At 50.6% G+C, this 23,605-nt stretch overlaps 1 protein-coding gene and 1 long non-coding RNA gene across 3 annotated transcripts in view; one reads left to right on the top strand and one right to left on the bottom strand.

Annotated features, from left to right (window-relative positions):
* LOC135884569 (uncharacterized) overlaps positions 1 to 2,661 on the bottom strand; it is a 30,228-nt gene extending 27,567 nt beyond the window's left edge. For both annotated transcript variants that reach the window (XR_010561715.1, XR_010561713.1), the window contains exon 1: positions 2,598 to 2,661. This is a non-coding gene — a long non-coding RNA (uncharacterized LOC135884569). The remainder of the gene's footprint in view (positions 1 to 2,597) is intronic.
* Positions 2,662 to 2,825: 164 nt separating this feature from the next.
* On the top strand, positions 2,826 to 20,861 carry AMDHD2 (amidohydrolase domain containing 2). The gene is made up of 13 exons (XM_065411739.1): positions 2,826 to 2,844; positions 4,423 to 4,541; positions 6,179 to 6,283; positions 6,980 to 7,116; positions 8,989 to 9,128; positions 9,785 to 9,839; positions 10,879 to 11,091; positions 12,682 to 12,770; positions 13,288 to 13,432; positions 14,547 to 14,654; positions 15,395 to 15,463; positions 19,008 to 19,109; positions 19,756 to 20,861. Exons 3-13 carry the CDS (start codon positions 6,201 to 6,203, stop codon positions 19,842 to 19,844), a joined length of 1,230 nt encoding a protein of 409 aa, XP_065267811.1. The 5' UTR covers positions 2,826 to 2,844; positions 4,423 to 4,541; positions 6,179 to 6,200; the 3' UTR covers positions 19,845 to 20,861.
* Positions 20,862 to 23,605: the final 2,744 nt, after the last annotated feature.

Consider the following 23,605-nt stretch of genomic DNA (forward strand, 5'->3'; position numbering starts at 1 on the left):
TCGGGGATCTTCTACAGGGAGGGTTAGTTTTTCTCTCTATACTCGACAACAGTACTGTGGTAAATTTGAACATCTATGAATCAGATGTGTTTTAAAGGCTGTAACACAATCAGGACTCTGACCTCTATTCTCTGGGGCAGTGGTGGGCAACCTGTGGCCCGTCAGGGTAATCCGCTGGTGGGCCGCCAGACAGTTTGTTTACATTTGCATGGCTGCCCGCAACGAACATTGGCTGGGAATGGCGAACCGCGACCACTGGGAGCTGCAGGTAGTCATGCAAATGTAAACAAACTGTCTGGCAGCCCGCCAGCGGATTACCCTGAAGGGCTGTGTGCAGCCCACGGCCGCAGGTTGTCCACCACTGCTCTGGGGTCTGAAATCGGCTTAAATTTTCACAAGTGACTACTAGTGATTTTGGGTGCCTAACTTGAGACATCTTTAAGAGGCCTGATTTTCAGTGAATGGGTTCTCAATACTTTCTGAAAATCAAGCCCCTTCAAGGTGTCTCAAGTGGGACCCAAAGTTACTAATCACTTGTGAAAATGTAGGCAGAGAAGTTAATGATGGAAAAGACCTGCTAAATAACACCATGTCCATACAACTTCCCCATTTGTGATGATGCAGGTCTGTTCTGTATGCTACAGAATAATGTTTTCACCCTTCAGCTCACAGAGAGCTGAGAAGCGATCTACAGCCCAAAGTTTATTCTCAAGCGATGGAACTTCCACCACTTCCATTGTATTTAATCATCTCACCTTTTCTCTGAAATGATAAAATGAGAAACTATTGTATGAAACAAATCCTATTCTTTCTTGCTCTGCTCCTCTTTCTTGCTGTGCTGGGAAATCAGACAGAGCTCACAGGGCAAAATACCACCCATATAATATATCCCTCCTTTCTCTTGCTGCCTCCTGGAATCTGTAGGCCCCAGGGGATAGAAAAAGACCTGAGCCTCAGGGCACATTGTACACATTTTGCATATATGTGCAGGTATATTGTGGTAGATGCTTCGGAGTAAACCTACTGTATTCTTCACTGTACCTTTTAGGGAAGTGGTTCTCAATCAGAGGTATGCATACCCCTGGGGGTACTCAGAGGTCTTCCATGGGGTACATCGACTCATCTAGATATTTGCCTAGTTTGACAACAGGCTACATAAAAAGCACTAGCGAAGCTAGTACAAACTAAAATTTCATACAGACAATGAGTTGTTTATACTGCTGTCTATACTATACACTGAAATGTAAGTACAATATTTATATTCCAGTCAGTTTATTTTATAATTATAAATAATAATAATTATATGGTAAAAATGAGAAAGTCAGCAATTTTCCAGTAATAGTGTGCTGAGATACTTTTGTATTATTATATCTGATTTTGTAAGCAAGTAGTTTTTAAATGAGGGGAAATTTGGGGTATGCAAGACAAATCAGACTCCTGAAAGGGGTACAGTAGTCTGGAAAGGTTGAGAGCCACTGTTTTAGGGGACAGCAGCAATGTCCCTCTAATTATTTCCATCCATGTGCAGAATGAATTTTGTTATGTGCACCAATATCGAGGTAATGTGCGGATGTGTGCCACCAGTAGAAACAAAAAACCTAGATATAATGTATACTGTATTTTTTAAAAGTTACCATAGGGATAATTACTCCAGCCAGGACAGGTTAGGCTTTTTAGAACTCACTACACAAAGAATTAAATTTAAGCATAAGTGAGAAATAAAATTATGAAAGGCATAAACTAAAATAACAGCACTTTGAAAGAATAAAATTAGAGGCTATATGTGCATTGCAAGAAGTAACAAGAACAATAATAACACAGGTATGTATTGGGAGGTGAGTGTGTCAGAGATAGAGTGTGTGTGTGTCAGAGACAGAGGGTGTGTTTGTGTGTGTATGTGTGTGTGAGACAGAGACTGTGTGTGAGAGAGAGAGACACACACACACAGGGACAGTGTTTGTATATATGTGTGTGAAACAGAGAGAGTGTGTGTATATGTTTGTGTGAGAGAGACAGACACAGAGTGTGTGTGTGTGTGCTGGCTGCTGGCGGAGTCTATGAGAGACCGTGCACTGTCTCTTTAAGCACAGCAGCATTCACCAGTAGGCTCATTCAGACAGCAGCAGCCACCAGCAGCTCCATCCTGCTCCTGAGCCCTGTCCTCCCTCCCCTGCTCTGCAGAGATGGGGTACATGGGCAGGGGGAGGGGGACACCCTGACATCAACTTCCCCCCCCTCCCCCTGCTCTGCATAGTAAGCAGGAGGGTCCCAGGAGCAGCTGGCCAGGGGCTCCAAGGCAGAGGGCAGGAGCAACGCGGCTGCAGAGCAGCAGGGGGAGGAGCATGGGCGGCAGGTAGCATAAGCAGGGGAAGGCTGTGCCTCCCCAAACAGCCTTGCATGGCCCCGCCCACACTCTGCCCCCAGGCCCCCACCTGCCTGCTTCCAGTTCCCTTCCTGCTCTTCTGTGACCAAGAGGCTGGGGCTGGTGCGCACAAGGCCCAGGGGCCCAGCTACCCGCCCCACAGTAACCCACCTGCCTCCAGCAACCCACCCGCCCCCCAAACTCACCCCCCCTCCCAGCAATCCAGCCGTCAAACCTGCTCCTAGCGTCGAGCGACTCGTCACTCGCCCTATCTGCTCCCTTCGGCTTTACGCGCGAGCGACCTCCCTAAGATGGCGACAACAGCTGACTACCCTCCTTTTCTTCGCCCTTCCCATCATGGCAGTCCCTCGCTGCCGATCACGTGCTCAGGGTAACCTCGCCTTCCTGCCCAATCAGCTGAGCAGACTCACCTGACCGGGCGCTGCGGGAGCCGCTGGAGCAGGAGTGGGCAAACCGTAGGGGTAAGGTGGGGACCTTGCCCCCGCGCTGGGGGTAGTATGGCTGGGCGCGGGCTGAGCTGCCCCCGCACCCCCGCCCGGTTAGAGCCCGGAGAACCGGGCCCGGGCTGAGCTGACCCCGCCCCGGTAAGAACCCACAGAAGCGAGGCCCGGGCTAAGCTGTCTTAAGGATCTCCATTCTCCCCCTCCAGCTTCCTGCCCTGCGCTAGCGGGGCCTTAGGGAGCCGGGAGATAGACATGAGCTCAGCTGAGCTGCACCTCCCACCCACACTCGTTTTCTGCTAATGCTGCCTCCTGGCTACGCTACCAGAGCTATGGGGTGCCACCAGCGAGGAAGCATGGTCTGAGTTCCTTCCACAGTACCCTCTCTGTGCCTGCCCCCAGCTCTGTCTGCTGCTGCCTTCTCACTGTGCTGGCTCTTTGCGGAGACACTGTCTACCAATCCGTGCCTGGATACAGAGGGGGGTGGATTTCCCCCCGCCCCCAGTAGGACAGCAGTAGTGGGACTTGCGCTGGACTGCATAATCCCTCTCATCGGCCTAGCGGGGTATCTCTGAAAAGAAGAACTGCTGTAATGCCACTGAAACTACCTGGGGGACCCAAAAATATGGAAAGTGGGGAAAGAGAGAATAAAGGGGCAAGGACTATCTTTTCATTCTGTGTTGTCAGTGCTAGCCCAATGTGTCCCTGATGTCTTCCAGGGCCTCTAGACCCTACCGTAATACAAAAGTAAATAATGGCATTAGCGTGAAAGTATCAAATTCCATTCATAAGTAGTCTCTGACAGGGGTAAAGTTTGTGGTAGGCTAGCTGATTTCTTTGATTCTTTCCCCAGTGCAGTGTAGTGCTATCATGTATTCAGTTACTATAAGCGGAGTCTGGTCTAACTGATAGTCAAGGAGTGGGATATGCAGAGACTCTCTGCTTTCATTTCCACTGTGTTATACTCAGGGGTGAAAGTAATTTACAGGATTTACCTGTACTGCCGGAGTCCTGGGGGGCGTGGCCTCATCCAGAAAAGGCATGGCCTCAACCGGAAGAGGCGGAGCCTCTCAAGATTTAAAGATCCTGGGGCACCGGCTGTGGCTGGGAGCCCCAGGGCCTTTAAATCAGCCCGGGGCTCCCAGCTGCAGAGGTGGCTGGGAGCCCCCGGGGCTCATGGGCAAATTAAAGGGCCCGGAGCTCTGGCCGCCGTGGAGCTCTGGGCCCTTTAAATCCCCACTGCAGCTCCAGCTGGGATTTAAAGGGCTCGGGGCTCCTGTGGCTGCAGGGAGCCCCGAGCCCTTTAAATCCTGGCCCCAGCCCTGCCGCTGGAGCTGCAGGTGGGATTTAAAGGGCTCTGGGCTCCCTGCAGCGGCGGGGAGCTCTGAGCCCTTTAATTCCCGGCCCCAGCCCTGCCGCTGGAGCTGCGGGGGGATTTAAAGGGCTCTGGGCTCTCCGCCGTTGCGGGGAGCCCAGAGCCCTTTTAATCCCAGCCGCGGAAGCCGGTGCAGTCCAGCACGGCGTACTGGCTCTTGGCGGTACGCCGGACCGGACCGGCTTACTTTCACCTCTGGTTATACTTAACAGTTTCTTCCACAGGTACCAGCAGACTGTCAGTGCAGTCCTCCTCCAAAGTCAGTATGGGATGCTGAGCGAGAGGAGCGGTTTCACAAGTTGAAAAGGTTGAAGAGCTCAGATTGATCTTCCCAGGAACTGAGGTTAGTTGAAAAGAAATCAAATGACTTCTATTCATTATCCTCACTCTCTGTGCTTGACTTTCCTATGGTATCATGTTGTGTTTCAAAATCATAGAGTTTGGAGCAGTTTGGTTGCATTGTCAGCTTCTTTATCCTGTTCACAGAATCCTAAATTGGAGCATCTTACTTCATTATTTCTAGCAGCCCTTAGGGGTAGAAATATGTTAGTAAACGGTCTGTTGTGGTCTGATCTGAAGCTCATTGAAGCCTGTGAAAAGTCCTCCATTGATTTCAATGGACTTGCATCAGGCCCGTAGCACTTCCATTTAGTGTGACCAGATACCAAGTGTGAAAAATGGGGACAGAAGGTGGGGGGTAATAGGCACCCATGTAAGAAAAAGCCCCAAATATCAGGACTGTCTTTATAAAATTGGGACATCTGGTCACCCTACTTCCATTAGACCCCATTTTAAGGGCATCTAGACTGGCCATTTTAAATCCCACCTGGCTGAAATGACACAAGTTGTGCCCACAAAAGTGTGTGTTTAACCAAAGAAACCACTCTAATTTGGTGTGACTATTGAAGGGTGTTTTAAGATTAGCCTGGATCAATTGTTTGTCAGCAGGGCTTTAGGATTTGCGGTGCTTCTAAACAGAGACTCATTTGAAACAAAACATGTGTGTTGGTGACCATCGCCTCCCCTCCGGCTGCTGGACAAGTGGAGCCAAGCTGCAGCTGTGAAGGTCCTGGTGGAGTTGCAAACACCTGAAACCTTTCGGTGGGGAAATGCTCTAAATAAATAAGGAGCCCTGGAGCAATCAGACCCCCCACCTATCAGGGCATTTTGTGTGCAGTTTGACAGAGATCAGGTTATTTTCTGTCTTCCTCCAAATATTTATCTCTAGAATCCAGCATGGTGAGCAACTGCAGCCTAAGGGCTCTGAGTAACTGTCCCATCCACAGTTCCATATGGATGAACCACTGCTTGGAGCCTCGTTCTTCTTAGCATATGCACAATGTGCCTCAGGTGGCATGTGACCAGGACTCATCACTGAATTTGGTCCACTGGTTGGATCTTTAGCTTCCCTGGCCTTGGCTTGGTACTGATGGGGAGCATGACATGAATGCTGATCCATGCCCCCCAGAGCCTCATTGACTTCATAAGAGCTCCATGCAGGTTTAAGGGTCTGTGGAGCAGCTTGGAAAATCATGGTCCTGGAAGTACAATAAAACAAAAGAGCACAAATATTCACTAAATTAAGTTGTCTCTCTTCTTGCTTTTCCCTCCCCCCCTTTTGTTTCCTACTTCCATCTCCAACACATTATCTCCACTTTTGGCCCACAATTATTTATTTGTGTCATAGTAGCACACACGGGCCCCAATCAAGATTAGGATCCCACTGCACTAGGCACTGTTCGAACTCTCTGATGATCCCTGACCCATCCGGCTGACCTCTGTCTACTGTATTCTCACTCTGTTTTTTTTTCTTTGCAAAGCAGCACCTCCTTGCTCTCATTCTGCACCAACCTGCCCCAGGTCTCCTGAGTCTCAGCCCTGTGTGCTAACCACCCTTTCTTTCTCATTCTTCTGTCTATGCCTCTATGAGGGTTACTGGAAGTATCCCATCCTCTGCATCATTCCCTTTCCCTGTTTCAGGTGTTTTCTCAAGGCCCTGACGATGCCGTCTAATAAGTCTGTCTCGGATGCGCCAATCTTCCAGTTCATTAACTGCAGGATTCTGAGGAGTCACCAGCTGCAAAGGTGAGCAGATGCGTCTGTTTGCCCTGGGATGGCTGCCTGCATACCAAAATGTGCTCCTCCGATGCCGTGGAATGCGAGGTATAGAAAATATTGGACCTCAGAGTGCTGCTCTTTGGAAAAACCAGGCCTGGGAGTTGAACCTATGCAGATCTCTTGCATGGCAGCAAAGAGTACCAACCACAGGGCTGCTGGTTCTGACAATACCCCAACTTCCCTCTGTTTTGTAAAGCTGCAGTTGTTCCCTGTAGCAGAGACCAAGAGGTCTCAACTATGTGTTAGTCTGCCACTTAGGTAACAATCAGAACAGGCATAGACTCTTACCAGGCTCATTTGATCCACGCTATCCTCTTCCCACATCTGTCCTCTTCAGGGAGAGAGGAAGGACTCGGAGGACGCCAGCCCTCCCAATGAGACTGTATAGACATTGTTCATGTTGGGGTGGCATGTGGGAAACATCCTAGAGGTGACAAATGCAGTTCCCTGGGGCGGGAGTGCCTGGTGCTGATTTGGTTCTTGCCCCGCTTGCCATAACAGCACATGGTGGGTTAGCCGCCAGTCCCTGTGTTGGGGTGGTCTATGTGCTGGGTTTCCTAATAGGTAAAGGGGGAACTGAATAGTGTGGAAAGCAGTCAAGGCCCCCTCCCCTGCTGCTGGGAGGAATGGTTGATCTTTTATTCTGCATGGTTCTTCTGTCAGGGAGGATCTGTGGGTGCGAGAGGGGAAGATCCTCAACCCAGAAAAGCTGTTCTTTGATGAGAAGGGATCTGCTGATATTCAGCTGGATTGTAAGGACAGCATCATCGCCCCCGGATTCATTGATGTGCAGATTAATGGTAAGGCATTCCAGCTGATCTAGAGCAGATCTCAGTGAGAACCAGGCTCCACGTGTGCCATTTAGAAACAGACTGATGAGTTCCAGCACAAACGCGTCCCCTCCTGCCGTTTGAACTCTGACTCACAGTGCGCCTGTTTCCTGAAAACGGACTTTGTTGGGAGATCAGCTGCGTCATCAGATAAGATTTACATAGCTTCTAGTTTAGCAGTCTGTGGCTGGCTCTCTGTTTTAAGGCCTTGTCTACACTGTACAGTTTTGTCGGCAAAAGGCAGCTTTTGCCAACAAAACAATGGAGGTGTACACACTGCAAAGCTACTTTTGATGCAAAACTCTGCTGTTTTGCCAATAAAATAAAACCACCTCAACAAGAGGCATAAAGCTTTTTGCAGCAAAGTTTAAGTGGCAGAGACCCAGTGTAGATGATGCCGTTCATTATGTCGACATAATTGGCCTCCTCCAGTATCCCACAATACCCATCATGGCTGCTCTGCTCACTGTTTTGAACTTCGCTGCCCTACAGATATGCCTCTCCCCTTTCAAAGCTCTGGGAAGCTTTGACATTCCTCAGCCTGGAGAGCTCACAGAGCTGCTGTAGGAGAATGCGGAGGGAAGCCCAGAACCATAGGCATGCAGACAGAGCGGGCTGCTGCTGTGGGGAGGAGGAGGGGGAGAGACTGCTGTGCTGTGCAGAGCCGGGGGGGTGTCCCCTCCCAGAGCCGGGGGCTGATATGGGGTGTGTGTCCCCTCTTCCGGGATTGGTTGCTCAGGCTGCTGTCTGAACTTAGAGACAGCATGCAGACACACTCTCCACCAACACACACACACTTCCCTAACACACTCTTTCTGTCTCTCCTTTCCTGCCCCCCCACCACCACACACTCCCTGTCTCACACACTCCCCCTCCTCCCCCATGCATACACTGTCAGTCACTTTTCAACTGAAATCTAGTAGGATGCCCATGGAACATAGGATTGAGAAACCTGCATCATGTGACGCTATACTTGTCCCATGAGGCATTGCAAACCTTTCCCAAAGCACCCTGTGGCCAGTTACACAGTGGGATAGCTACCCTCAGTGCACTGCTCTCTGTGTCGATGCAAGAGCGGCTAGTGTGGATGTGCTCTGCCGACACAAGGAGCATAGTCTGGGCAGGCAGCAGCAGTTTAATTAAAGCAGCATAACTTTTGTTGACAGTCCATGTCTACACTAGAGTTTTAAGTTAGGAGGTAGCAAAGCCAGGTGGGTTGCCATTGGGAGAATTGTGGAGATGGGCTGGGTTTTGAGGAGGGATCTGAAGGATGATGTGTAGTGTGGCATAAAGGATCAGAGAGGAAGGATGGTCCAGTGGTTAGGGCACTAGCCAAGGACCTAGGAGTTAAGTTCCTGCTCCACCACAGATTTCTTGCATTATCTTGGGCCTCTCTGTGCCTCAGTTCAATGGGATCAGAGCCTTAACCTGCTTCACAGGTGTGTGTATAAGGTTAAATGAATTACAGCTCATGAGGTGCTCATATACTGTGGGAATGGGGGCCAGGTAAGTACCTAAGAAAGAGTATGGGGCAGTGTGGGGGAATGAAATAGAGAGATCAGGACCCTTCTGGTGGGTTTGCCTGCTTGCCCTTGGGGATTAGTTCCCAGGACGGTTAGTGCAATCGGGTACTCCACATCTCCTTTTATAGGGGCTTGCTGTGCAACCAAAATCCTCCCCCACCCCACTTGCTTGTAGCACTCCCCTTATTCTCAAAGTTAATCTTCAGTTGCACATTATATTAGGTATCATTTACAGTGCTGCCTCCAGAGCTGGCCTCCCTGGTTTCTAGAGCCAACTGCCATGTCACCACTTGCTGTCCTTGTTTCCTTTATGGTGCAGGGGGCTTTGGGGTGGATTTCTCCTTGGCTGCGGATGATGTCCAATCAGGGATCTCTCTGGTGAGTCAGAAGATTCTCTCCCATGGCGTGACTTCCTTCTGCCCAACCCTGGTGACCTCCCCGCCATCCGTCTATCACAAGGTAAGGGGAGCCCCACAGGGCACCAAAACACTCACGGCAGTGGGGATGGCACCGTTGGATCAGGTGGCTAAGCCTTGGGGGCTTCACCACAGAAGTGGAATGTGTGGGCTCTGTGATGGCAGTGGCCTGTTGGGAAGGGAAAGGGGTGTGAGGACCTGGGTTCTAAACCCAGATGGCTTCTCCGCACATTTAGGCAGCTGATGCTGCAATATTCCCAGGGTCCCATGAGACAAGTTATACAGGGCTTGGGACCTGCTTTTTCTCCGAGCACAGTGTATCGCAAGTCATGCACAGTGATCTGTTTTGGGTTCTTTTGAGAACCAGGCACTGGGGAGCTGGGGTACATGGGCCCACAAGAGGGTGGGTTCTGAAATAGTGTTCCCCTCCAGCAGAGATTAACCCTTTCTGCTAAAGACCAACTCATCAGTCTGCCCTAGCACTAGGAGAGCTGTACAGGCCATGCCCAGCAGGAAAGCACATCTAACCCTGGGGCCAGTTTTTACCATTCCAGCAGGGGTAGTTACCTCTCTCTCACTGCCTTGGGGCCGAGTGGGTGAAATAGTTCCCTTTGGCACTCATAGGCATTATGCTAGGGGCCCTAATACAGGCAGGCTGGGTACTATGTCCGTGAGGCTTCTAACACGTCCCCGTCCTAGGTTCTTCCTCAGATCAGCGTAAGAAATGGAGGGCCTCATGGAGCTGGTATCCTGGGTAAGTGAACAGCAAGGTCCTGTCCTCTTGGCCCCTCTCCTCTCTGCTGTGTGGAGACTCGCTCCTCTGTGGAGGAAGGAGAAGCAGCTGCTGTGGAAAGCATTCACTGTGGCTGAGAGTGTTGTGCCATAGAGAAGTGGGGGTGGCGTTGAGATTTTTACTCTGTGCAAGGCCAGATGCAGCCTGGCCATGACTCCCAGAGAGCTCTGTATGCTGGCTGCCATGTTCCTCCCGCAGCTCTACCCCATGGCACTTACTACTGCACTCCTCTCTGCTGGGCTCTGCATCCAACATGTCGGCCCTGCTGGAATTGGGCAGTGTGTGGCAGTGGGTCACTGTGAGTGAGCAGACTGCCCATGCTGGCAGCAATGCCATCTCTCGTGCCATGCTGAGGAGAGCAGCCCAAGGGCCTCCATCATTCTGAGGAGTGGGGAGATCTCTGCCTGAAAACTGGGGGTGAGGCACCTCAGGGAAGGCCGCACCTCAGGGACCTCGCTTTGGTCCTTAAAACTGAGCTGCTGGCATTTGGGGCAAGCTCGTTGAGAAGAGGAGAGTGGGAAACAGGCAGCAGGAAGGGGCTGTGGGGAGGTGTGAGCTGGGGCAATAAAGATTATAGGTGCCAGCAGCTGGTGAGGTCAAGTAAAGCCAGGCAAGAGTGGGATGGTAAGGGGAAGGAGTCTGGGGTGGGGGATAGAGCAGGATAACAGTTTCAGGGAGATAGGGTGACCAGATGTCCCGATTTTTTGATCTTTTTCTTATATAGGCTCCTATTACCCCCCCACCCCCATCCCAATTTTTCACACTTGCTGTCTAGTCACCCTACAGGGAGATACAAAGAAGCCTTGACTTTCTCCTACTCTGCAGCCGCCTGTTTTTTCATTCTCCGAGCCAGCTTGAGGGGGGTGGGGTTTGGCAAGTTCCAGGGTGGGGCTGGCCAGGAGAGGGGATTGGCTGGGCTGAGGTAGGGCGGTGGGTATCCTCACCCTTGGGGTAAGAAAGGGAAACAGTTATGGGTATTTTTTCTCTCCCTGGTGGGCAGGGGCCCATCTGGAGGGGCCTTTCATAAGCAAAGAGAAGAAGGGGGCGCACCCAGAGCACTACCTCAGCACCTTTGAATCGGGAGCTTTCCAGGACCTGCTTGCCACCTACAGGCACCTGGACTGCGTCCGGATTGTCACCCTGGCCCCTGAGATGAAGAGGAGCAGTGAGGTGATCCAGGAACTCACCAGACGGGGCATCTGTGTCTCGCTGGGTAAGGGTGTCTGTTGGCTAGGGCTTGGTAGGCTGCGTGGGTGGGTCTGGGTAGTCCCTTAAAGGCCCAATCTGTTTGCTCACATTGCTCACCCTGGGCCTGATCCTCTGCTCTGTCACACTGGTCTCATGCCAGTGCAGGTGCATTGAGGTTAATGGAGTTACTCTAGCAAATCAGGCCACTGTCTGTAGTGCAAAGTGCATGCAGTGTGTTCAAGCCAACATGGATATGAGAACGCTATCAGCTGCATAGTAACTGTAATGGTGCATTAGTGCAAGCTATCTGCATTGGATTTCCCTCTGTCTTTTTCCAACCTCAAAGGAAAATCTTTCTGCTTCCACTCCTCATGTCCACAACTGTGCAGAGTCAATGTTCTTCAGAGCTCTGGAGCCCTGCAGTGAAACAGAAGCACAAAAGGTCATCTCTGTAACATGGCTCTAAACTGGGTGGGCATATCTGACGGTGTGCGTATCTTAGTGTTTCATAGTGCTTGTAAATAAGGGCCAAATTCCACTTTGATAAGTGAGCAACTCTCACCCCAGCAAGATGTAGGAGTGGGGTGGGTGGGCCATCTGTATTTGAGGACAGAATATGATCCTGACCTTTACTTGTCTTAAACTTAGCTAAGACCCCAGTGAGGGCCAACCACATGCAAAGGTTCAACTTCTAAAGTTAACCTGTTTGAATTCTCCTTGCACAAAAAGGCTTAAGTGTCCAGCTGTAGCCACCTTAAATGGGACTGCTTTCTAGAAAGTGCAGAATACCTGCCCTCTGAAAACTAGGGCCTCTTACTGTGTTTCAAGTTATACACCCAAAAATGGAGGCATCACTAATCTCTGGAAAGTTTAGCACAGTCCTTTTTTTTTTTTTAGTGGAAGCCATGTGTGCAGAGCACTGGCTGTATTTTTCTCATGTTCTCCTCACAAGCTCCCCTTTGGTGCTGAGATCAAGGATAGAAAAACTTAACCTTTCCCCTGAGTTGTTCTTCTTTGGGCTGAAATTGATGAACCATGCAAAAGAAGGGTTTATGCAACAAATCTGTATATAATCGGCCATAGCGTTCGCTGCCCTACAGGCCATATAAAAAAAAAAATCCAGAAGGGCAAATTTCTGCCTCCAGTGGGATTCGGGGCCCCTGGAAAGGACTATGGTTCTCATCTTCATTGGGCAAAACAAAAGCTCATTCCATTGCTGTAACAAAGCCCGGAGGTCTCATCAGCACCCTCAGCACCCGAAGAAGAGCTCCATGTAAGTTCGAAAGCTTGTCTCTCTCACCAACAGAAGTTGGTCCAGTAAAAGATATTACCTCACCCACCTTGTCTCTCTTCTGAAGTCCTTGGAAGCCATGGTACACTGCAGTAGGGATCCAAATTCATCTCAACCACTGGCACTGGAACTTCCATGCTCCAGCTAGGTTCTGAATGGGGCTGTCAGAACTGGAGTGTAGCATGATTGAATAATAGGTGGATTTCCAGCAAACTTCTAGTGATTTGTGGACTGAGTACACTTGCCCCTGGGTGTTATTGGAGTAAATGGAGAGAGTAAAGGGGGAAATAGCAAGAGAAGTCACCTGGTGCTCTTTGTTCGCAGGACATTCTGTGGCTAATCTGTCTCAGGCAGAGGAAGCTGTCCGACATGGTGCTACTTTTATCACCCATCTCTTCAATGCCATGTTACCTGTAAGTAACCGAGGGAGCCCACTGCCTGCCCGTGGCTCACTCTGGCTTGTCTTCTCCTCCACGGACATTTATTCTCTGCCACGCATCTGGGTGGGTTGTCGGCAAGGGGAAGTGACTCTGGGTCTAAACGCACAAGCAACTATTGCCAGAAATGAAGACACGGCTCTGTTAGCTAAGACTGTAGCAGCCTCATCAAACTTTATACATGGACCAACCACCACTAGTGGGGGATAAAGTGCCACCCTGAGTGGGTCTGGGTTATATCACCATGCATGCCTCTTCATTGTCACTACGTCCAGCTGCTGCCTTCATGGCAGCACCCCCTAGCCAGGGCACTAGGGTGACCAGACAGCAAGTGTGAAAAATCAGGTCACGGGGTGGGGGGCAATAGGCACTTATATAAGACAAAGCCCCAAATATCGGGACTGTCCCTATAAAATTGGGGCATCTACGGGACACTGGCAGCCTGTGGGTTTCTTCGTGGCAGGCATCACACCTGTTTTCTCCCTTTGCACAGTTCCACCATCGCGATCCTGGGATTGTGGGGCTGCTGACGAGTTTCCAGATTCCTGCCAGGCGGAGGGTGTTCTATGGCATGATATCAGATGGGATCCACACCAACCCTGCGGCTCTGAGAATTGCGCATCGAGCGCACCCCAAAGGTGAATCACTGGGGATCCCCTTGGTCTGGACAGCACAGCACCTCTGAACCCAAATGCTGTGCCCATCTGGATTGCTTTTCTCCCAGCTGACGTGCAGCATCCTTCTCAAATGGTACCAGATGGGATTACTTCCACTTAAGAATGGTGTGTGTCAGGGGCCTGGCTGGCTCTGGATAGTGGGAGCTTTCACCTCTAGGTTACTGGTTTCAGACCAGTACGGCCTGTGCATCATTTCCTGATCACATGGTGCTGGTTTCTCCTCCTTGTTCCTGCTAAAAGAAGCTGAAAACCCATGATTCATTGCTATTGTTTCCATGTGAGCAGTTGCTGTAGGTGCCCAAAGGCTGTTCTATGGTCAGGAGTGTGGGGAGGAGCAGGCTCCCGGAGTCTCTCTGAGGTATGGCCTGTGCTGTTGGGGCTCCCTCCAGCTCCCAAAGAATGGGTGTCTGCATAGCACACAGTCATGGAGAGTGGGGCTAACTGCACCCTTGTTGACCATCTCAGGAGAAATGCCCAGAGAATGTCCCAAGTTCTTGCCCTGGGGATGAGGCCTCCCAGCTTGGGGGAGGCCCATTGGTAGCCCAATGTGAGGTGAAGAGTGGCTCTGTCACTGCCCATGCTCTACCTGTTCTGCGGATAACCAGGGGACTTCAGGCACCAGGGCACCCCTGCACCCTTCTCCAGTGCTGTGTGAAAGGAATCCTGTGTGTCAATGGCCCCTCACGAGTAGAGTCCAGTGTCATTCCCCACCCACTACTGCACTTACACATTCCCTGTGGCTCAGAATTACCCAGCTCATAGCCTGGTCCTTCAGCCCAAACCTCTGTGTGACCTGCCCAAAGCTTTGTGCTTGTCTTGTGAAACAGTCTGTCTTCTCCCCGCTTCTCCATCTTCTTTTCCTCCCCACTTTCCTAAGCTACAGTCAGCCCTGCACCCAGAAGGCGCAGTGCTCTCGGGAGAGTCCTCCTTGCTGGGTCACAGACATCCTGACTGCTGCCATTACCACTCCCAGCAGAGCGAAATGCCTGGGACTTGCGCCAAAGAACTGGAGAGAAACCCCTTGCAAAGCTGGGCTGAAGGCTAGAGCTAACGTGGCCCCTCCTTGTCCCCTTAGGCCTGGTGCTGGTGACAGACGCCATTGCTGGAATGGGGCTGGCCCCAGGGAGGCACACCCTGGGCCAGCAGGTGATCGAGGTGGACGGGCTGAACACATACATTGCAGGTGAGCACTCCATACGCAGCCTGGTCACCTTCAGCCCCCACCTAGGGCCGTGTGTGTTTTTAAGGTAGATCCCTGGGCCTTCCAGATGGCTCCACTGGCTGCAGAGCAGGTGTGAGCCCTGTGTGTGCTGAGCTAGCAAAGGCTGGCAGTGCCATGAGGGAGCCCGCTGTCGCCTGGCCCAGAAGGGAGCGCCCTTTGGCTGTGTCTCACCTGCTGCTGGCTGATTGAAATCCTGACCCCTGATGGTGTGGTACCTTGTAAGGGGAAAGGCTGGGGAGGACATATGAGAAAATGGTGCCACATCTCAAGTGGCACTGGGCACTGGTATGAGGCACACCCTCTGCCATTATGGGAGGTCTCCTTGCACTATGTGGGACAATAGCATCTACTTCATCCCTCATTAAAGCCCAACCCCCTCCCAGGATTGTGGTGCCCATGAAAGTGAGGTGCCAGGAGCACTGGCCAGAGTCAGGCATGGTGTGAGTGGGAGCTGGCCATGCACCTCTAACAACCTGTAATTTCCGGTCCAGAACCTCCCTCCAACCATACTCCTCAGTCCTGCCCTGTCACACCTCCTGCGACCCCAGCCTATTGCCAAAATCTGCCATGGCTTCTCTGGAGCCGAGGCTGAGAGCCCTCAGACTCATTCCACTTGTGGAATAGGATTGTAACCCTACGGGGATCGTTGCTGTTAGATGGCTGGTGGATCTGCTCAGTTTCCTGTCTCTTCTCCTGCTCAGGGACGAAGACCCTGAGTGGCAGCGTAGCAACCATGGACTCCTGTGTTCGGCACTTCCTGGAAGCCACAGGTGAGCCCAACTCACCTACTCTCTGCCTGCGGGCTCTGGGATGGAGAACAGTGCCCCTTGCTGTTATCACTTCTCCTAGGGCCAAAGGTCTCTACACATATCCAGAGAGCGTAGGAGGGAGATCCTCTCCCCAGACAAGGCTGGCTATGGGCATTCTTTCCAAGCCCTCTTGGAGTCCCAGGTCAGCTAGCAGGCAGAGCCACACTGGGTGCCAGCCAGGGAGAGATTAGGCTTTACTGTTACCACAGTGAGAACAAACTAGCTCCTCCTTAGTCACAGGTGCAAAGGGACCAAAGGTGAATAATCTTGTCCACAACTTCTGATTCCTCCCTTCCTCTCTCCAGCCACACCGCAACTGCTCATCCCTCTCCTGCAACCCCTCTGGGCCTTTCCCCGCAAGCATCATCCAAGAGTAACTATTAAAAAGCTATGTCTGAGTTGCTCACACGTGTGTCCCTTGTGTCCCCAGTGGTTCAGCAAAGTGTCCATCTCTCTGTATGATTGTTCACTCTGCTCCCTGAAAAGGGGGGTGGAGAAGGGGGTTACCAGGCTGGGTTGGGACCTGTCATATTAACTTCAAGGGTCAGAAGAGATAAAGTGTTAAACTCTTCCACTGTCCAACATAAAATGAGTGATGCAAAGAGGTCCAGGGTCTCTCGACCGGGGCCTCGGTGTATTCAATTTCTTGGTAAACACGCAAAAGCATTCATTCTAAAACTGAATGTTTATTGATCAGGAACAAGAAAGAACAAGAAATAAAAACAAGCATTTATACTGAAACTGAAATTGAGTGATTACGCAAAACAAGCTTAATCAAACCCTTTAAAGTCGCTCTCCTTTTGGAGAAAAATATTAGTCTCATTTTCAGAACAACCTTTCTTTGAGAAAAGAAAAGGGTTAAATTTACATTCAGTCCTGATGTGAAAAGGGTATTCATTTCTCCTGTGTCTGACTGACAGACCCACACAAGGTGGAGGGGAGATAGGACAGAAAAGGTGGGGAACATACGGCTGTGATGAGTTCAGTCACAGAGACCCCCTTGGGACTGTCACCTAATGTGCTGAGACTATCTCTGAGCCCATTTTCTCTGCCAGTTTGGGCTTCCAGAACCCTGCCTTGTTGAGTCAGACACACCAGTCTGCTCTAACACAGACCCAGGGTCAGAATCACGCACCCCAAAGCTGCAGACTTAACTGAAAATGGCTTAAGAAGTGCTCCTGTCTCTAGCACCCGGACACCCAGCTCCCAATGGGATCCAAACCCCAAATAAATTTGTTTTACTATGTATAAAGCTTATACAAGGTAAACTCATAAATTGTCTGCTCTCTATAACACCGATAGAGATGCATAGCTGTTTGCTTCCCCAGGTATTAATTGCTTACTCTGGGTTAATTAATAAGCAAAAGTGATTTTATTAAGCATAAAAAGTAGGATTGAAGTGGTTCCAAGTAATAATAGACAGAACAAAGTAAGTTACCAAGCAAAATAAAACAAAACATGCAAGTGTAAACCTAATACATTAAGAAACTGATTACAGATAAAATCTCACCTCAGAGATGTTCCAATAAGCTTCTTTCACAGACTGGACTCTTTCCTAGTTTGGGCCCAATCCTTTCCCCTGGTACAGTTCTTGTTCCAGCTCAGGTGGTAGCTGGGGGATTTCTCATGACTGCAGCCCCCTTTGTTCTGTTCCACCCCCTTTTATAGCTTTGGCCCAAGGCGGGAATCCTGTGTCTCTCTGGGTTCCCACCCCTCCTTCTAAATGGAAAAGCACCAGGTTTAAGATGGATTACAGTATCAGGTGATATGGTCACATGTCACTGTAAAACCTCATTCTTCATTACCCACAGGCTGGTCCCCACATCCACAAGAAGGCTTGCAGGTAAATAAACCATCTACAGCCAATTGTCCTAGTCAATGGGTGCCATCAAGATTCTAAACCACCATTAATGGCCCACACTTTGCATAGTTACAATAGGACCTCAGAGTTAACTTCCTATTTCTAGTTTTAGATACAGGAATGATACGATACATACATACAAGTAGGATGAACACACTCAGTAGATTATAAGCTTTGTAATGATACCTTACAAGAGACCTTTTGCATAAAGCATATTCCAGTTACATTATATTCACACTCATCAGCATATTTCCATAAAATCATATGGAGCAACGTCACAACGGCTTTTGTTGATGTCTTTGGAATCCTGGATGGCTGGTCAGTCTCAAATGGATGCTTTGGCTGGCAGGTTGACCACAGCCCCTGTTGCTTGGACCCTGGTTCACTTTCCGGTCAGGGATGTCACCTGGTTGGGTCTTTTCTCCTTAGATGGGGCAAGGCTGTGGTCAGCTGATCTCGCTGTGCTGATGCAGTGCAGCTGATTTCAGGATGATAGAAAGCCAAGAGAATAAGAAAGAGGACAGGAGGAGGGACGGTGCAGGGAACAACATGAAAGGAAGGGAGACAAAACAGGATCTTGTGCATCTCTGCGATGCTGGCAATCAAGTATCCCCACTGATGGGCTGAGGACTGGGTGTCATCATGCTGTGATTATTTTCACCTGAGAGTTCTGAAAATCAAGTTCCTTAATGGAGAGCAAGGCCAGCTGGCATTCTGCCTGGAAGAAAGTATTTCAGTCTGGTTTGCTCCTTCTATCTTGTGGTGAGGGGAGATGAAATGAGATGCGCGGGGGAGGGATAGCTCAGTGGTTTGAGCATTGGCCTGCTAAACCCAGGGTTGTGAGTTCACTCCTTGAGGGGGGCCATTTAGGGATCTGGGGCACAAATTGGGGATTGGTCCTGCTTTGAGTAGGGGGTTGGACTAGATGACCTCCTGAGGTCCCTTCCAACCCTGATATTCTAGGGTGGGGGGGGGGGAGAGAGTCTTTTTTTTTTTTAAAGGAAATCCCCCAAGGGGAAATGTTGGTGGCATAGTTCATCTCCCCCCCCCCCCCCCATTATTTTCTCTACCAATTAGACCCAATATCCCTCACACCAATTTTGGTCCATTAACTTCTGGTTCCACATCTTCTGTTTTTACCAAGGATGATTTCAACACAGTCCTTGAATCATACCATCAGGTCTCCTTATGTTTGGACTAGCCTAGCTTCTTTGTCTGGACTAGCCTAGCTTCTTTGTCTGGTTCTTTTGCACTTGTTTATAATCATTTATTGGCAACTTAACCTATTGCTCATGGTTAATTTCCAAGTAGGCAAAAATTGTTGGTTAGCGTGTCGTCTTATGAGCTTTCACGTGCTTTTGTACATTTCAGCTTCCCACGGGGGTAAATGTTATGGGCCCAGTAGTCACAACAGACCCCGTGTGTCTGATTTCAGCGTGTGGCTGGCTAGCAGCCAGCAGCCCCCTGCTGTTCCATTTCCCACAGAGATGGCTGTCAGTATCTTGGCAGGACCCTGATTCAGCTGGCACCTTGCTCCAGCAGCCCTGCCTTGTCTGAAGGGCTGCCCGGTGTGGGAAGCAGTGGAGAGGTCCTGAAAGAAGATGTCTGTTAACTGCCATAACAAGGTGCTGTTCTTCCCCAAAGGATGCACTGTGGAGACAGCCCTGGAGGCAGCATCCCTCCATCCTGCCCAGCTCCTGGGAATTGAGCACCGAAAGGGGACCCTGAACTATGACAACGATGCAGGTATCGGTATGATTGCAGGTTGATGCACCACTTCACCATTCTCCACAGTGTCGTCTGGTGGCTGAGGCTAGGGCTGGAGTAGCAGTGAGCTCCCCAGCCCACCATCACCATTCCCCATGGGGGTGGCTCCTAGAAGGAGCTGAGGCTGACGTACCTATGAGCTCCCTCACCGTTGGGGCTGCTACACCATTCCCTACAGCGCCTCCTACTGATACAGGATGGGTCTGGCATAGCTGGGGTCTGCTGGCTGAGGCTCAGTAACATGCCCTCTCAAGCTTGGCCTTGGCACTTGGATTGGGAAATGGCTCCTTTGGTTCCTATTGTCTCTGTTTGAATCCAGTCCTCTTGTGCAGTCTAGTCCCTGTGGCAGTCTGTAAACCAGGGGAGGTCACTCCCCCTGTACAGACTCAAGATGCAACTGCCCCTCCCCAGAATGGCGGAGTTGCCAGCCTGGGTAGGGGCAGTTCTACCACTGTTTGGGGTACGTGCCTTACTGTAAATCCTCTGCAGTCTCCATGGGTATTGGAATGATTCCTCCATCAGCAGGAAATGTAACCCTTACAGTCCTTTCCCATGACAACCCCAACAGATCAAGCACCCCTCCTGCTGCCTCTGATTCCTGCTTCCTCTCTTCTGTCTGCTGCAGATTTCCTGCTGCTGGACAACAGCTTACAGGTGCGAGCCACGTACATCGCAGGTGAACGGGTCTGGAGTCAGGACACCTTCACTATATGAAACCAGAGACTCACCTGGGACTGGCAGCACTCCCCCAACCCTGGTGCCAACTACTAGCTCCCCCAAGCGTCATGCTCAGTGGTCGCTGGCAGCCGCATTGTCCTCTCCCTCTCAAAGAACGCTTTTTTAAGACCTTGGTGTTTCTTCCTCCTGGGTCACCCTTGAAAGTACCAAAGAACTGCGTGTTCCAGAGCAGCCCTTGCTTTCAGTTGCCAGCCCTGCCTGCAATGAGTTTGTCAGCTCTCTGCTAGACAAGAGGTAAAAGAGTGGGTGGAGCTCTGCTGCTGGGATCACTCTACGATGGAGCCACCTGAAGGATGAGGTGCCTGTCTGTCTCTGTCCTCTCTCTTGAGCACTGGATTTGAGCCCTGCTGTAGAGGAAAGGGAAGCTGCTCCATGCGCTGTTCTGTGTCGATATGTGCCCACATAGGCCTATGTGCATCTCTCTCTCTCTCTCTCACTCACACACACACACACCTCACTTCCCAGAATAGGCCTCTTAATGCCAGAGTGTCGACTTCCCAATGTTCATCTGCCCATTTTCTAGAGAAATCCCAGTGGCCTTGAAGCAGCTTTGCTGACAGCCTGCAATCTGGCTGGGAGCCTGGGGAGGGGGCGATGTCTCTACCTGGCACTGTCAGCGAAGGGCCGTGAGTTCATGTCACACCCCTGATCTCCTGTACCCCGAAGCAGAGTACTCACCACCTCGCTAAGGCCATGGGCAGCCCTAGTGCCTTGTGTTGCTCCCTGGGATGAGACCCTCACCACCAACTTTCCTCCTGGGCTGAATCCTCAGGGCTGTGTACAAACCCATGAAAAGCAGGAGCTGCTGGTTCCTTGTGCTGTCTTGCTGCGTGGGCAGTGATTTTGTCTGCTGGGTGCATGGACTTCATTCTGCAACAGAAAGCAATGTTGTTCTTGAACTATATACACATGCAAAGTGGGTCTTACAGGCTCTAGTATATATTCCCATCTCTATTAAACTAATATGGTTGGAGAGCTTCCCGAGGACGCTACACAGCTTGCTGGTCTGTTAGTTTCTTTGTGTCAGTGATGAGGTGAGATGCTTTTGCTGTAGGGAATGTATCCAAAATGGCAGTGATGTAACTGGACACCATTCCATCTTGAGGTGCGGGGTTCTCTCAGGGTTTATGTCCTCACTAGAAGCTCTGTATGGGATTAGATGATTGCTTATCTGCTCATTCTCATAATTATCTTCACTTGATGTGTCAGTTAGCTTTCTGACTCTATAGAAGGCTGAGAGAGTTTCCATTCTAATCCTGATCTTGATTCTGAACTTACCACCAAGAAAATGTATCTGAAATGCCCCCTCATAGGTAGAGGAGACCGTGTCTGAGATACTTCAGGTCAATCAGACCATGATAGGACTTAAACTGTGGTGAATCTTAGCAAGTTTGGCGTTCATAAAGAAACCTTAAATCTGGTAGGTTTCAGTTAGGTTTCTTCTTCCTTGCAATACCTTTTGTGACAAAGTTCCTCCTCTATCTTGGTGGGTCCTGTGCTTATTGGTGGATTTTCTTGCCTCAGAGATTCACTATGTGGGTTGGGGAACAGCCCAGAGACCTTCCCCTCTGGTAGAACCCACAGTCCAGGTCAATTGGGAGGTTTGGGGGGAACCCGGGCCAGCCCTCTACTCCGGGTTCCAGCCCAGGGCCCTGTGGACTGCAGCTGTCTATAGTGCCTCCTGTAACAGCTGCATGACAGCTACAACTCCCTGGGCTACTTCCCCATGGCCTCCTCCAAACACCTTCCTTATCCTCACCACAGGACCTTCCTCCTGGTGTCGGATAACGCTTGTGCTCCTCAGTCCTCCAGAAGCACACCCTCTCACTCTCAGCTCCTTGCGCCTCTTGCTCCCAGCTCCTCACACTCGCACCACAAACTGAAGTGAGCTCCTTTTTAAAGCCCAGGTGCCCTGATTAGCCTGCCTTAATTGATTCTAGCAGTTTCTTCTTAATTGGCTCCAGGTGTCCTAATTAGCCTGCCTGCCTTAACTGGTTCTAGCAGGTTCCTGATTACTCTAGTGCAGCCCCTGCTCTGGTCACTCAGGAAACAGAAAACTACTCATCCAGTGACCAGTATATTTGCCCTCTACCAGACTCCTGTACCCCACTGGTCTGGGTCTGTCACATATCCCTCCCCCCTGCTCAACGCCAAGGGGTTGGGCAGCTTGGGACGCCAGACAGTGCACACGTGACAAGCCATCGGCATTGCCATGACGGCTCCCTGCTCTGTGTTGCACATGGAACTGGAAAGGTTGGAGGGATAAGAACCATCTGGCCACCCTTGTGTTCTTCTCCTTGTTCCGCTGCATCCATTGAAGAGGGGCATGGTCGGTCACGAGGACAAATCTGTGCCCAAGCAGGTAGTAGCGCAATGTTTCCATGGCCCATTTTACAGCAAGGCATTCTCTCTCCACCACTGCATATTTTTGTTCCCTTGGAAGGAGTTTCCGACTGAGGTATAGAATTGGGTGTTCCTCCTCCCCAACCATCTGTGATAGAACGGCCCCCAACCCTACTTCCGATGCATCCGTCTGCAGGATAAACTCCTTGGTGAAATCAGGGGCTATCAGTACGGGGTTATTGCAGAGGGCAGTCCGTAGGTCTGTGAATGCTTCCTCTGCTGCGTCAGACCATCTCACCAGATCAGGTCCACAGGCTTTCACTAGGTCTGTCAGGGGGCTTGCCCTTGTGGCAAAGTGGGGGATAAATCATCGGTAATACCCCACCACACCTAGGAACGCCCGGACTTGTTTCTTGCGACTTGGTCGGGGCCAATTTTGGATGGCTTCTAACTTGTTCACTTGGGGTTTTACCAGACCTTTTCCCACAATGTAGCCAAGATATTTGGCCTCTGTAAACCCTACAGCACACTTGGCAGGGTTTGCTGTAAGGCCAGCTCGCCTGAAGGTATCGAGGACTGCCTCCACCTTCTCCAGGTGGGTTTCCCAGTCTGGGGTATGAATGACCACATCGTCCAAGTAGGCAGCAGCATAACTTATGCGGGCATAATAGCTTGTCCATGAGGCACTGGAAGGTAGCTGGGGCCCCATGTAGTCCAAAAGGGAGGACGGTATATTGAAAAAGACCCTCTGGTGTAGAGAACGCAGTCTTTTCCTTTGCGTCCTCCGCAAGGGGAATCTGCCAGTACCCCTTTGTCAAGTCTAGGGTAGTCAAGTACCAGGCATTACCCAGACGGTCCACTAGCTCATCTATGCGAGGTATGGGGTACGCGTCGAACTGGGATACTTCGTTTAGTTGCCAGAAGTCATTGCAAAATCTTGTGGTGCCATCAGGTTTGGGCACCAGCCCAATTGGGCAGGACTACTGACTGTGGGATTCTTCAATGATCCCCAATGCCAGCATTTTTTTTTACTTCTTTTATTTCCTCCCTTTTTGCCGCTGGCACCCGATAGGGCCTCATTGTTACTCTGGCCCCAGGGTTCGTGACGATGTGGTGATATGTCTCAGTTGTTCGACCCAGTTTTGTCGAGAACACATCTTGGTTCTGGAAGATCATCTCAGACACCTCATTCTTCTGGTCTGGTGTTAAATCAGGAGACACTCTCACCTGTTTGGAAGGCTTGTTTTCTTGGGTTAGGTCTTTTTGGACCGTTGTGCATGCCAGGGTTTTAGAAGGTTAACGTGATAAATCTGTTCTTGTTTTCTGCGTCCTGGCTGCCACACCTTGTAGGTTACTTCCCCCACAGGTTCAGCCACCTCATAGGGCCTCTGCCA

Source organism: Emys orbicularis, chromosome 10 (genome assembly GCF_028017835.1).
Source record: "Emys orbicularis isolate rEmyOrb1 chromosome 10, rEmyOrb1.hap1, whole genome shotgun sequence".
Lineage (NCBI taxonomy): Eukaryota > Metazoa > Chordata > Testudines > Emydidae > Emys > Emys orbicularis.

What these genes read in the sequence shown, in the direction of transcription:
- AMDHD2 (XM_065411739.1), top strand. Translation starts at nt 6,201, where the DNA reads ATGCCGTCTAATAAGTCTGTCTCGGATGCGCCAATCTTCCAGTTCATT. An exon ending in AGGAGTCACCAGCTGCAAAG is followed by an intron (nt 6,284 to 6,979) that starts GTGAGCAGATGC and finishes TTCTTCTGTCAG; the next exon opens with GGAGGATCTGTGGGTGCGAG. An exon ending in TCTTCAATGCCATGTTACCT is followed by an intron (nt 12,771 to 13,287) that starts GTAAGTAACCGA and finishes CCCTTTGCACAG; the next exon opens with TTCCACCATCGCGATCCTGG.